The following is a 15,080-nucleotide window of genomic DNA, read 5'->3' on the forward strand; positions in this document are numbered from 1 at the left end:
TGGGACCACCCCAACCCACCCTCCAACCCCTCCTGGGACCACCCCAACATACCCAACCTGATCTCCATTAAATAAAATACTAAATCACAAAAATGATAATTAACAGTTAATCTGTTGGGTAAAACCAACTACAGAAGTTATTTTATGGTTTCAGCTGCAATTGTTGTTTGGCCCCATGGATCCTAGCAGTGGATAGTTCTAAATAAATTATATCTATAAAAGTGCTGATCCAATAAGGTGTGGTGGTTGCCATCTTAGTTCCAACATCTTTTTAGCTGCTGTCCAACCTGACAACATTATACGTCTTTGCTGTAATGACAGTGGTGAATTATCATTCAGTAATAACAGTTTGGGGGAACAAGGTATCCAAAACATGTCCCCTGGTCACTCCCAGTACATATGATTAAAGGAGTCCAAGGCACCTTGATTACATAGATCACACAGAGGAGCGGTGGTGATATCTATTAAATGATGTTTTCTAGGTGGAAGGTTTACCCTGTGTATGAGATTACAATGTATCAGCTGATGATTAGGATTGTTAGATGAACCCACTAAGTTCCTGATGAGCTCAACTGGTGAGCCTCTTTAGCAGCTAGTTCCATGGACACACTGATTTCAATGTCCTTTGCCAAGGTCAGATGACTTTCAGTCACCAGTCTCTTTTGTGTAGCTTCACTCCGTAGCCCACATACTAGTCTGTCTCTAATGATGTCATTTAGAACAGCATTAAACTCAGTGTTCTGGTAGTTTCTTTAATGCAGCAGCAAACATTGTTACTGATTCTCCCTCTTCCTGATGTCTCCTGTGGAACCTGAACCTTTCAGCATTAACTAGTGGTTCTGGTGAAAAATGTCCTTTAAGTATCTCCACAATATCCCCATACGTCTTATTACCTGTTCTGTCTGGCTGTAGCAGGCTGCCTAGTAAATTAAATGTCTTTGGCCCCATTACACTAAAACATAGAGGCACAATGTTGTCCTCATCCATGTCATTTACAAGAACAAAATATTCAAACCGTTCTGTATATGAGCTCCACTGATCAATACTTTCATCAAACTGTCCAATGTTTCCATCAATTCCAATAATTGTTCATTTCCCAATAAGCTCCTGATTGTCACTCACTCCAATATTGTCCTCAACCAAAGCAATATTTTCCTCAGTCATGTGATCTTCATTCACTTCACTCACTGACGTTTCCTCCTAAGTTCACTCATTTAGCAGATTTAATTAAAAGGTTTGTCTTCACAGTTGAATAAATGTCCTTTCCTTTAATCACTGTATATTCCTCCTTTTTAATCACGTAGTTTTCCCACTCCGATGTCCGTCTCGAGTCATTTTCTGCCGTCCATGACGATGTTAACTCTTTCTTAGCTAGCTGGACTATGCACCTGCCTCTGCTATCAATACACTGTGCTAACATTAGCCTAGACTGGACCACAGAAAATAACAGTTTTAAACAGTTGCAAAAACCCACTTCTTCCAGACAGAATAGTTCCTGTAGATTCAGACTTACTCATCACCAATCTGTTGTTATGTCTCGTGGGTTTCATAACCACGTCTGTATAACATTTCAATAATGATGAGACAGGAGACAGGAATCAGTTCAACCATTTATCTGGAACGTGATCATCTCAACACATACAAACCCCCATGATGCTCTGCAGCACAACCCCAATATACAACAAATACATAGATAAGTAAATGGACACTAAACAAAACTCATAGAGGAATATAAATTTTCAGTTGTAGAAAGTAGGGCCATGGGCTAGGGTCAGAAAGGTCAGTATGTTTGATAACTGGTTCCAGAGGTAACATAACAAGCATAAGGTCCATTATAACACAGTGAAGTAGAGGTGGGAGCTAAAAGCAGACATGGACAGTGAGACGGTGTGAGGAGGTCAGGGGTGAAACACTAGATCAGGACAGGTAGAAATGGCAGGGCTGGAAATAGACACAGAGACACATTCTGATCATGGCTCAGACCTGACCTGAGACACCCAAACAGAAGATGCCATAGCAAAGTCCTGTCCAGTAGGCTATATGGGATTTCCTTTCATCAAAATCCAACACATGGAAATGTGTCCAGTGTGTGTGTGTCCAGTGTGTGTGTGTGTGTGTTCAGTGTGTGTGTGTCCAATGTGTATGTATGTGTGTGTGTGTGTGTGTGTCCAGTATGTGTGTGTGTGTGTGTCCTGTGTGTGTGTGTACATTGTGTGTGTGTGTGTGTGTCCAGTGTGTGTGTGTGTGTCCAGTGTTTGTGTGTGTGTCTAGTGTATGTATGTGTGTTCAGTGTGTGTGTGTGTCCAGTGTGTGTGTCCAGTGTGTGTGTGTCCAGTTTGTGTGTGTCCAGTATATGTGTGTGTGTGTGTGTGTGTGTGTGTGTGTGTGAATCCAGCATGTGTGTGTGTCCAGCATGTGTGTGTGGGAATCCAGTGTGTGAATCCAGTGTGTGTGTGTTTGTGTGTGAATCCAGTGTGTGTGTGTGTGTGTGTGTGTGTGTGTCCAGTGTGTGTGTGTGTGTGTGGATGTGTGTCCAGTGTGTGTGTGTGTGTGTGTGTGTGTCCAGTATGTGTGTGTGTGTGTAGTGTCCAGTATGTGTGTGTGTGTCCAGTGTGTGTGTGTGTGTCCATTGTGTGTATGTGTTCAGTGTGTGTGTGTTCAGTGTGTGTGTGTGTTCAGTGTGTGTGTGTTCAGTTTGTGTGTGTTCAGTGTGTGTATATGTGTCCTGTGTGTGTGTGTGTGTGTCTAGTGTGTGTATGTGTTCAGTGTGTGTGTTAGTTCAATGTGTGTGTGTGTGTGTGTGTGTGTGTGTAGTGCATGTATGTGTGTTCAGTGTATGTGTTAGTTCAATGTGTGTGTGTGTGTGTCTAGTGTATGTATGTGTGTTCAGTGTGTGTGTGTGTCCAGTGTGTGTCTAGTGTATGTATGTGTGTGTGTGTCCAGTGTGTGTGTGTCCAGTGTGTGTGTGTGTGTTCAGTGTGTGTGTGTTCAAAGTGTGTGTCCAGTGTGTGTATGTGTGTGTGTGTTTGTCCTGCATGTGTGTGTGTCGTGTGTGTGTGTGCAGTGTGTGTGTGTGTCCAGTGTGTGTATGTGTGTGTGTGTGTGTGTGTGCATTGTGCGTGTGTGTATCCAGTGTGTGTGTGTCCACTGTGTGTGTCCAGTGTGTCCAGTGTGCGTGTGTGTGTGTGTGTGTGTATCAAGTGTGTGTGTGTGTTTGTGTGTGTCCAGTGTGTGTGTGTGTCCTGTGTGTGTGTCAGTGTGTGTGTGTGTTCTGTCCAGTGTGTGTGTGTGTGTCAGTGTTACCATGGTTATTATTTACAGAGACACTGAGGAGTCATCATGAACCCTAAACCCTGGATAGAGGGGCTCAGTGAATGTGGAGTGGAATGTGTTCAGGTGGGTCAGTGTGTCAGAGGAGACTCTGTAGAAGGACAGAGTGCCGGCTGGCCAGTCCAGATACACTCCTACTCTGTGGGAGCTGGAGGAGGGGACGTCTATGGTAGTGGACTTATTATTGTGCCTGACAGAGTAACTGTTGTCAGAGCAGATCAGACTCCAGGACTTGTCATTCCATCCAATCCCACAGTCACCACCCCATCCTCTCCTGCTGATTCCTTTATATGTCACTCCTATACCAGCCCTTCTCCCACTCCACTCTACCTCCCAGTAACAGCGCCCAGTCAGACCCTCTCTACACAGCACCTGTTCCCAGACCTCAAATCTCTCTGGGTGATCAGGATACGGCTGCTCCTCTCTCCTCCCTGTCACCTTTCTGTTCTCCTCAGACAGAGAGAGGAATCTGTTTACTGTGTTTAGGTCCAGTGTGAGATCACAGACATCTGATGGATGAAACCAGACACAATATTAGAAATCATCATCATTCACAATAGAATGTCAACTCACTTTTCACTAATTCATTTAATGTAGATGTTTCTAGGTATCAAAAGGAGAAGTTAAGGTAACTTGAGATTTGTTCAATGATCATATGTTATGTATATATTTTATACTGTATGGTAATATAAAACACACTTATTTCCATTAATTACACACACACACACACACACACCTGTATGCATGCATGAACACACACACACATTTCTAAAGTAACACGAATACACCACACACACACACAGACACACACATTGCCAAAGCAACTCTTTGTAAACTTTGGTGTCCCTGATTTGTGCTTCTGTAGAACTACAGCTGATATTTAATATGACCAAGTAAGTAATGATGGTGGTCTTTGACTTTGACTTCACTTGAATTAAGACTTATTCTTAGTCATATTCTTCACAGCAGTCAACACTCACATTTTCTAAGTCCAGGTTTCATTGTGTTCTCTCCACCATGTTCCACACTGTAGCGGTAAGCAGAAGAACAGACAGTCATTGAGGGATACACCTGAACTCTCACACACACACACACACACACACACACACACACACACACACACACACACACACACACACACACACACACACCACACACACACACACACGTTCAGCATATAACTTAGTCCAAGTGGTGGTCAGAATGTTTGTCTTAACTAGCCTGATAACTCCAACATGTCTGATATGAACATTGACATAAACCCTCTACATACTTGAGTTTCTCCAGTCTGCAGTGTGGATCCTCCAGTCCAGCAGAGAGCAGTCTGACTCCTGAGTCTCCTGGGTGATTGTAGCTCAGGTCCAGCTCTCTCAGGTGTGAGGGGTTTGACTTCAGAGCTGAGACCAGAGAAGCACAGCCTTCCTCTGTGACTAGACAGCCTGACAGCCTGCAAAGAGTCAAATCATATTAAAACCACACTGCTATTCTTTGGTGGTGAAAATAGTGTCAGTATATTTTTTCAACATTTTCAGATATATCAGTGTCCTGAAACCTGACATATCTATTCATAAATGAATGTATCATTATTAGAAATGACAAATTATCAAAGTATTGCTTGTAGATAGAAAAATGCAAATGACAAATATTTGAGTAGACTGACCAGAGCAGTTTAAAAAGCAGTATCAGTCAAAATCAGATTTAGATTGTATTGAGTATACAGTCCACACCATATCTATTTTGACAGTGAAGATAACATTTTAAATGTGGCTCTATACTCCAGCATTTTGGATTTGAGATCAAATGTTTCATATGAGGTGACAGTATATAATGTCACCTTTTATTTGAGGGTATTTTAATACATATCTGTTTCACCATTTAGAAATGAAAGCACTTTATGTATCCAGTCCCCCATTTGAAGAAGTCATAAGTATTCTGAAAATTCACTTATAGTGTATTAAAGTAGTCAAAAGTTGAGTATTTGGTCCGATATTCCTTGAACACAATGACTACATCAAGCTTGTGACTCAAACTTGTTGGTTGCATTTGCAGGTTGTTTTGGTTGTGTTTTGGGTTATGTTTTGCCCAATATTAAAATGGTTGATGATAACTGGAGTAATTTTCTGTCTAAGTGAGTAAATAACATGTTTCTAAACACTACTAAATTAATCCTGATGATGCCTTGATTAAGAAAAATCATGAATGAATCACTACAGGTAAGGAATATGGGACCAAATACTAAACTTTTGACTAAATGAATTTGTCCAAATAATTACGACTTCTTCAAATGGGAGAACTAGATACATAAAGTGCTTTCGTATCTAAACAGTAACACATATATGTATGAAAAACCTCAAATAAAAGGTGACATTCTGTACGGTTGCCTAATATGAAACATTCTATCTCAAATCCAAAATGCTGGAGCATAGCACCAAATGTAAAACTGTAAGCTTCACTGTCCAAACACATAAGGTGTGGACTATGTGTGCCTGGTAAACACATGTAGATCTGGTGAACAGTTATCACTTGTTGACCAACTACAGGAATACTGACCTCAGAGTCTCCAGTTTACAGTGGAGATTCCCCAGTCCAGCAGAGAGCAGCTTCACTCCTGAATCCTTCAGGTCATTGTTACTCAGATCCAGCTCTCTCAGGTGTGAGGGGTTTGACTTCAGAGCTGAGACCAGAGAAGCACAGCCTTCCTCTGTGACTAGACAGCCTGACAGCCTGCAAAGAGTAAAATCATATTAAAACCACACTGCTATTCTTTGGTGGTGAAAATTGTGGCAGTATATTTTTACAACATATTCAGATATATCCGTGTCCTGAAACCTGCCATATCTATTCATAAATGAATGTATCATTATTAGAAATGATCATAATATTGCTTGTAGAGAGAAACATGTATAGTACGAATATTTGAGTAGACTGACCAGAGCAGTTTAAAAAGCAGTATCAGTCAAAAGACAGACAGTGAGGTATCAGATTTACCGTATTTTCTGCACTATAAGGCGTACCGGAGTATAAGCCGCAGCAGCTAAATTGAATGATGTGTACATATATAAGTCGCACTGGACTATAAGCCGCAGGTGTTTTAATGTTTAATTACCATATGTAAGGGTTCGTGCACAGAGGGGATTGTCGGGAAAGAGATGGCTGCTTGAGGAAGCTCCCATTTATTAACATTTCAACAAACAAGTTGCATATTTGCATAACGTATTCCAGCAAAATTAGTTAATAGCGTCACAATCATTTAACCACTTAACTTTGGTTATTTGTGAAAAACCTTGAAAAAGTGTGCACATCTTTGAATATTTATCTACATTATAGCCTACAGTAGTACCATAACAAAAAACAAAGCTTACAGCGCTTGACGAGTGGCGCAGTGGTCTAAGGCACTGCATCGCAGTGCTAACTGTGCCACTAGAGATCCTGGTTCGAATCCAGGCTCTGTCGCAGCCGGCCGCGACCGGGAGACTCATGGGCGGCGCACAATTTGCCCAGTGTCGTCCAGGGTAGGGGAGGGAATGGCCGGCAGGGATGTAGCTCAGTTGATAGAGCATGGCGTTTGCAACGCCAGGGTTGTGGGTTCGATTCCCACGGGGGGCCAGTATCAAAAAATATATATGCATTCACTAACTGTAAGTCGCTCTGGATAAGAGCGTCTGCTAAATGACTAAAATGTAAATGTATGCAATATCAATGGCTAAATTAAATGTGTTTTTTTTAAAGTTCAAAATAAAGTGCCTGTAACACGACAGTAAGCGCGTAAACCTAAAGTTGCAGCAACACGGCTGCTTAAAATATACGGTAATCAGCCTACCAGAAAAGTCATTAATCCTCGTCTTCATCTTTTAGGCTAAGGTGCAGTACACGGCTGTAACCAGAAAAGTCAAGTCATTAATCCTCATCTCCGTCTTCTTCCTGCGTACTAAAACCACCAAAGTCCTCATCTTCAGTGTCGGAAACGAACAGGCTCAGGGTGGCTTCATCAGCCACTCTCCTCTCTCCTTCGTTGACGCTCTCAAAACCAACAAACTTCTCTTCGTCACTGACGGAATCGAACAGCCTCTGAAGGGCCTCAGCTGTGGCGGCGTCCTCCTCTTCATCACGCAGCAGTCCAGCCTTTCGGAACCCGTTAATGATCGTGGATGTTTTGACACTCCTCCACGCTATCAGGATCCACTCGCAAACTTGAGCGAAAGTTGCTTTTCGCATGCGACCAGTTTTGGTGAATGATTTATCACCGCTAGTCATCCACGCCTCCCACTGAACACGTTGTGCCACTTTGAACGCACGATTGACACTGATGTCGAGTGGCTGCAGATGCTTCGGTGTGCCCCCAGGAATCACAGCTGGAATGGAGTTTGTGCTCTTGATGGCTGCTTTCACATAATCCGTTATATGGGCCCTCATGCTGTCCAAAACGAGCAAAGCTTTTTTTGGGCGAAAGAATCCTCCAGGGCGCTTGACGTAGCACTCATTCAGCCACTCATTCATTACGCTTTCCATCATCCACCCTTTCTTGTTGACTTTAAAGGAGATGCCGTTCAGGATCTTTTCTTTTGGCATTGTAATCCGCTTAAAAATCACCATTAGCGGAAGCTTTAATCCAGATGCTGTGCAGCCAAGAACACAAGTGAAATTCGTTCTCTTGTGGCCAGTGGTTCTCAACGTGATGGACGATTCACCTTTCTTGTTAACAGTCCTAGTGAGAGGTAGGTCAAACGTCAAAGGCACTTCATCCATATTTATGATCTGGTCCGGTCCGATGGAATATTCCTCTATCATTCTTTGTGTGAATTCGCCGAAGTTTGTTATTTTTTCCTGGTAGTCGGGAGGGAGTTGCTGACACACAGTCGTCCGCGCCATGATGGAGAGTCCCTTTCGTCTCATAAATCTGAAACACCAGGATGGTCCACCTCTAAAATTTTCAATTTTCATTTCGGTGGTGACTGTTTCAGCTTTCAGTCGGATCTGCACGGTGGAAACACCTCGGCCGTCTGCTCTCTGTGTGTTCACCCAATCTTCAAGAAAGTCTTCAAGTTTGGGCCATCTGCTTTTATTACCTCTGAAAGCTTTTTCTGACTTTTTGCATTGAGACAGTTCTTCCCGCTGGCGTCTCCAACGTCTCACCATTGACTCATTGATGCCAAGGCTACATGCAGCAGCTCTATTTCCTTCTTTTACAGCCAGATTGACTGCCTTTAACTTAAAAGCTGCATCATATGCATTTCTACGTTTGTTTTCCATAATGAGGGTTTGTGCATGAAAACTTCCTTTGCACAAACTGTCTCGCTCTCGTAATGTCTGTCTGTCTTGCTCTCGTTCTGTCTCTCGTTCTGTCTCTCGTACCACTCTCGGTTCCACTTTTACTTTTGCGCGCTGCCTGTCTCACTCTTTTCCGGCCTCCAGCTTTTCCTGCTGGAGCCCGCCGCTTAAAGGTGGGGGGCGCGGACCGGTCATAGAGCCCATAGAGTTAAAGTTGGTGGACTGCAACCTGTAAAATCCTTAGATTTAGGAGGTATTCAAGTGGCAGTTAGCTGTAAAAATCCATACATTAGCCGCACCGTTATATAAGCCGCAGGGGTCGAAAAATTTGAAAAAGGCGCGGCTTATAGTCCGAAAATTACGGTAGATTGTATTGAGTATACAGTCCACACCATATCTATTTTGACAGTGAAGCTAACATTTTAAATGTGGCTCTATACTCCAGCATTTTGGATTTGAGATCAAATGTTTCATATGAGGTGACAGTATATAATGTCACCTTTTATTTGAGGGTATTTTAATACATATCTGTTTCACCATTTAGAAATGAAAGCACTTTATGTATCTAGTCCCCCACTTTTGAAGAAGTCATAAGTATTTTGATAAATTCACTCATAGTGTATTAAAGTAGTCAAAAGTTGAGTATTTGGTCCCAAACTCGTTGGTTGCATTTGCAGTTTGTTTTGGTTGTGTTTTGGGTTATGTTTTGCCCAATAGTAACTGAATGGTGGATGATGACTGGAGTAATTTTCTGTCTAAGTGAGTAGATAACATGTTTCTAAACATTACTAAATTAATCCTGATGATGACATGATTAAGAAAGATCATGAATGAATCATGAATAATAATGAGAAGTCATAAGTATTCTGACCAATTCACTTATTGTGTATTAAAGTAGTCAAAAGTTTAGTATTTGGTCCCATATTCTTTGAATGCGATGACTAAATCAAGCCTGTGACTGCCATGATTGAGAAAGATCATGAATGAATCATGAATAATAATGAGTGAGAAAGTTACAGAGGCTACAACAAAACATGCTAACCTCTCACCATTTCCAATAACAGAGGGGGTATGATCCTTGTTCCTCTGTAACTTTCACATTCATCATCATTCACGATTCATTCATGATTATTCATAATCATGTTAGCGTCCACATGAATGTAGAAGTGTTCAGAAACATATTCTATTCTTACTGACAATACAAGTGAAGTGACTCCAAAATGACAGGACATTATTCACCATTCAGTTTCTATTGGGAAAAACATCATCCAAAACACAACCAAGACAAACTGCAAATGCATTCAACAAGTTTGTAGAATCACAAGCTTGATAGAATCACTGCAGGTAAGGAATATGGGACCAAATACTAAACTTATGACTAAATTAATTTGTCTAAATAATTATGACATTTTCAAATGGGAGAACTACATAATAAAGTACTTTCATTTCTAAACGGTAAAATATACTGTATATGTATGAAAATCTTTAAATAAAAGGTGACATTCTGTACTGTTGCATAATATAAAACATTGTATCTAAAAACCAAATTTAAAAATGTAAGCTTCACTGTCCAAACACATATGGTGTGGACTATGTGTGCCTGGTAAACACATGTGGATCTGGTGAACAGTTATCACTTGTTGACCAACTACAGGAATACTGACCTCAGAGTCTCCAGTTTACAGTGGGGATTCCCCAGTCCAGCAGAGAGCAGCTTCACTCCTGAATCCTTCAGGTCATTGTTACTCAGATCCAGCTCTCTCAGGTGTGAGGGGTTTGACTTCAGAGCTGAGACCAGAGAAGCACAGCCTTCCTCTGTGACTCCACAGCCTGACAGCCTGCAAAGAGATCATCATGATTTCACAAACTGTTAATTTAACACCAGTAGTGTAGAAGGACAATGGCAGATGCATTTGGTTTATTCTCTTAAACAAGATATAGATTCATCTTCCGTCTCCTAGAATTGTATGGTCATATTGTTAGACTAATGTGAACATCAATGCATTGATTCAATATGTTATTCAATAATACATATGTCTCTAAACTGAATATTTATTCCTGATGATTAGTACTTAAATGTCATTGTATGTACTCACAGAGCAGCTCTGGAGGCTTTGACCACTGGCAGCAGCCTCAGAAGACCTTCCTCTGATCTGGAGTATTTCTTCAGGTCAAACACATCCAGCTCCTTTTCTGAAGTCAGCAACACAAAGACCAGAGCTGACCACTGTGCAGGTGACAGTTCTTCTTCTGAGAGACTTCCTGATCTCAGGAAGCTTTGGATCTCCTCCACTAGAGAATGGTCATTCAGTTCATTCAGACAGTGGAACAGATTGATGCACCTCTCTGGAGAGGGATTCTCCCTGATCTTCTCCTTGATGTACTTGACTGTTTCTTCATGGCTCTGTGAGCTGCTTCTTGTCTTTGTCAGTAGACCTCGTAAGTACTTCTGATTGGACTCCAGTGAGAGGCCCAGAAGGAAGCGGAGGAACAGGTCCAGGTTTCCTGTCTCACTTTGTAAGGCTTTATCCACAGCACTCTTGTAGACAGTAACTTTACGCTTGTGTCTGATCCTCACAGAAAAGTTGCTGGACGTTGATTGAGGTTTGGCCATTAGATTCTCATTGTTGTTGATGAATGAGAGGAACACATATACTGCAGCCAGAAACTCCTGAATGCTCAGATGCACGAAGCAGTACACCTTGTCCTGGTACAGCCCACATTCCTCTTTAAAGATCTGTGTGCACAATCCTGAGTACACTGAGGCTTCATTGACATCAATGCCAGCCCTTTTCAGGTCTTTTTTATAGAAAATCAGATTGCCCTTCACAAGCTGTTGAAAAGCCAGTTTTCCCAGTGACAGAATGCTCTCTATATTCCAGTGTGGACCTGTCTCTTCTTTCCCAAGATACTTTTCATTCATCTGTTCGGTATGAAACACCACAAGGTGTGAGTACATCTCAGTCAGAGTCTTGGGCATCTCTTCTCTCTGGTCTGTACTCAACATGTGTTCAAGGACTGTTGCAGAAATCCAACAGAAGACTGGAATGTGGCACATGATGTGGAGGCTCCTTGATGTCTTTATGTGGGAGATGATTCTGCTGGCCAGGTCCTCATCACTGAATCTCTTCCTGAAGTACTCCTCCTTCTGTGGGTCATTGAACCCTCGTACCTCTGTCACCTGGTCAACACACCCTGAAGGGATCTGATTGGCTGCTGCAGGTCGGGTAGTTATCCAGAGGAGAGCAGAGGGAAGCAGATTTCCTTTGATGAGATTTGTCAGCAGAACATCCGCTGAGGTTGACTTTGTGACGTCACAAATGATCTTGTTCTTCTGGAAGTCTAAGGGCAGTCGGCACTCATCCAGACCATCAAAGATGAACAGAACTTTGTACTTGTCGTAGTTGGAGATTCTTGATTCTTTGGTTTCCATTGAGAAGTGATTGAGAAGTTCAATCAAAGTGTGTTTTTCCTTTTTCATCAAATTCAGCTCCCGGAAAGGGAATGAAAATACAAATTGGACATCCTGATTTGCTTTTCCTTCAGCCCAGTCCAGAATGAACTTCTGCACAGAGACTGTTTTTCCAATGCCAGCGACTCCCTTTGTCAGCACAGTTCTGATAAGTTTGTCTTGTCCAGTTAAGGGTTTGAAGATATCGTTGCATTTGATTGCAGTCTCTGGTCTTGCTTGTTTCCTGGTTGTTGTCTCAATCTGTCTCAGCTCATGTTCATTATTGACCTCTCCTGTTCCACCCTCTGTGATGTAGAGCTCTGTGTAGATCTTATTGAGAAGTGTTGGGTTTCCTTGTTTAGCGATCCCCTCAAATACACATTGAAACTTCTTCTTTAGATTAGATTTGAGTTCACGTTGAAGAATCACAGCACGCTCATCTGAATCTAGAAATAACACAGAGGATATTAATATTACATCTTATAAAGTTTAAATTATAATCATTTATTCTCTTAACTGTCTGTATAAATGTGTAAATGTTTTCATAATGCATTACACACTGGTGTGACTGATTTATATCATTATTGGTATTATTGATTAATAATGTTCTCTCTCTCTCTCTCTCTCTCTCTCTCTCTCTCTCTCTCTCTCTCTCTCTCTCTCTCTCTCTCTCTCTCTCCTCTCTCTCTCTCTCTCTCTCTCTCTCCCTCTCTCCCTCTCTCTCTCTCCCTCTCTGTCTAAATGAATCAACAAAACACATCCCTGCTGCTACTTGATGAGGTCACTAGATGTTGTGTTAAGGCTGCTACAATATCATTGAGTTACACAGCTTCTTTAGCTGTACTTTAGCTACAGCTTTTAAATGTTCTAAAACAGCATTCAACATGAGGCAGACAGATCTTACTTTTCTCCAGTGTGTCAGCAAGCTCCTTCTGGTTCATTTTCCTCAGGACGTGCAGTGTGATCTTCAGAGCCCCCTCTCTGGCACTGCTCTCCTGCTTCTCATCTTCAGCATCCACCACTTCCTTATCCTGCTTCTGACTCTCAAAGCCTTCTGGGAGTTCTGGACTAAGAATCCTCTTGAACATCTTCAGCTCGTTCTTCACAAATGTCATAATATTCTCTTCAAGCAACTGAAATAAATCAAGTAAATAAGTTAAGCAAGAGACTAAATGCTTTCTCATTAACACATGAATGAATGATTGACAGATCAACTTTACTTGAGGTAAACAAAAACAAATGTACATAACAGGACCACATACACTGAATATGGAGGCCAGGTCTGTTTGATGACTCTGGGAAGACTGACCACTGAGAATCTCTGACTCTGATCTCTCCTTTTGGTTTCTGTGGACAAAACATCAGATTACATTTCCTCATCCAGGGAGTACACACACACACACACACACACACACACACACACACACACACACACACACACACACACACACACACACACACACACACACACACACACACACACACACACAGGGAGGGAATGTTGTGTTTGTTTAATATAGTTTCAGGACTATGAAAATGGAAAAAAGGTTTAGCCTATGGATTATGAAAACAACAAAAATAAATGGTAAAATGGGAGAGGAGAAATGACTAGAGACAGTGTTGTTTAACTCACTGACCATGACCCATGAGTTCTTCTTACCTTTGTTCAGTAGAAAAGTCTCCCTCTCTGAAGTTTATAGGTTGACCCATAGATGTGTCAGTCTTCATGGACACACAGCTGGGTACAGGGGAGGCTGGTCTCTCCTGCTTGATTGGACTTCAACACAACAGAGACAAACATTACGTCTCTCATCTACTCAGAGCTCAGATGGGGAAACATAAGAAGAGTTTCATTCCAAAACGCTATATATCCATTTTCAGAAATGTTGGTAAATTAGCTTATATTGATTAAATAAATTATTAAACCACTACAAGGCTTTATAAAGGCTTCTTATCCACTTAAAAATGTCAGACTTGATTTGCCCTAATGAAAAATGGATCAGCCCTTACAGAAAATGTCCCTTAATTATATTCCACATAAAAATGCACATTTGCTCTTACTGCAGGATTATTTTCCTGCTGTGAGAAACTGGTTCAAATTAAGATATGGCATCTGTAAGTGTCTGTGTATACATTGATCCATTTGCGCTAAACTGAAAACGCAAACCACCGCATTTAACCATGGCAAGGTGACTGGGAATATGGCCGAATACAAACAGTGTAGTTATTCCCTCTGTAAGACAACCAAACAGGCAAAACGTCAGTACAGAGACAAAGTGGAGTCGCAATTCAACGGCTCAGACACGAGACGTATGTGGCAGGGTCTACAGACAATCACGGATTACAAAGGGAAAACCAGCCATGTCGCGGACACCGACGTCTTGCTCCCAGACAAGCTAAACACCTTCTTCGCCCGCTTTGAGGATAACACAGTGCCACCGACGTGGCCCGTTCCCAAGGACTGTGGGCTCTCCTTCTCCGTGGCCGACGTGAGTAAGACATTTAAGTGTGTTAACCCTCGCAAGGCTGCCGGCCCAGACGGCATCCCTAGCCGCGTCCTCAGAGCATGCGCAGACCAGCTGGCTGGAGTGTTTATGGACATATTCAATCTCTCCCTATCCCAGTCTGCTGTCCCCACTTGCTTCAAGATGGCCACCATTGTTCCTGTACCCAAGAAAGCAAAGGTAACTGAACTAAATGACTATCGCCCCGTAGCACTCACTTCTGTCATCATGAAGTGCTTTGAGAGGCTAGTTAAGGATCATATCACCTCTACCTTACCTGACACCCTAGACCCACTACACTTTGCTTACCGCCCCAATAGATCCACAGACGATGCAATCGCCATCACACTGCACACTGCCCTATCCCACCTGGACAAGAGGAATACCTATGTAAGAATGCTGTTCATTGACTATAGCTCAGCATTCAACACCATAGTACCCTCCAAGCTCATCATCAAGCTCGGGGCCCTGGGTCTGAACCCCGCCCTCTGCAACTGGGTCCTGGACTTCCTGACGGGCCGCCCCCA

General features: G+C 42.2%; 1 protein-coding gene across 1 annotated transcript; it reads right to left on the minus strand.

The window, feature by feature from the left end:
* Positions 1-3,315: 3,315 nt before the first annotated feature.
* Positions 3,316-12,809, minus strand: LOC311123741 (NACHT, LRR and PYD domains-containing protein 3-like; the record flags this gene model as incomplete). The annotated part of the gene is made up of 7 exons (XM_084197980.1): positions 3,316-3,839; positions 4,311-4,357; positions 4,604-4,777; positions 5,881-6,054; positions 10,263-10,436; positions 10,695-12,495; positions 12,806-12,809. 7 exons carry the CDS (start codon positions 12,807-12,809, stop codon positions 3,316-3,318), a joined length of 2,898 nt encoding a protein of 965 aa, XP_084054106.1.
* Between the last annotated feature and the right edge of the window lie 2,271 nt (positions 12,810-15,080).

Source organism: Coregonus lavaretus (genome assembly GCF_964263955.1).
Source record: "Coregonus lavaretus genome assembly, contig: HAP1_SCAFFOLD_532, whole genome shotgun sequence".
Classification (NCBI taxonomy): domain Eukaryota; kingdom Metazoa; phylum Chordata; class Actinopteri; order Salmoniformes; family Salmonidae; genus Coregonus; species Coregonus lavaretus.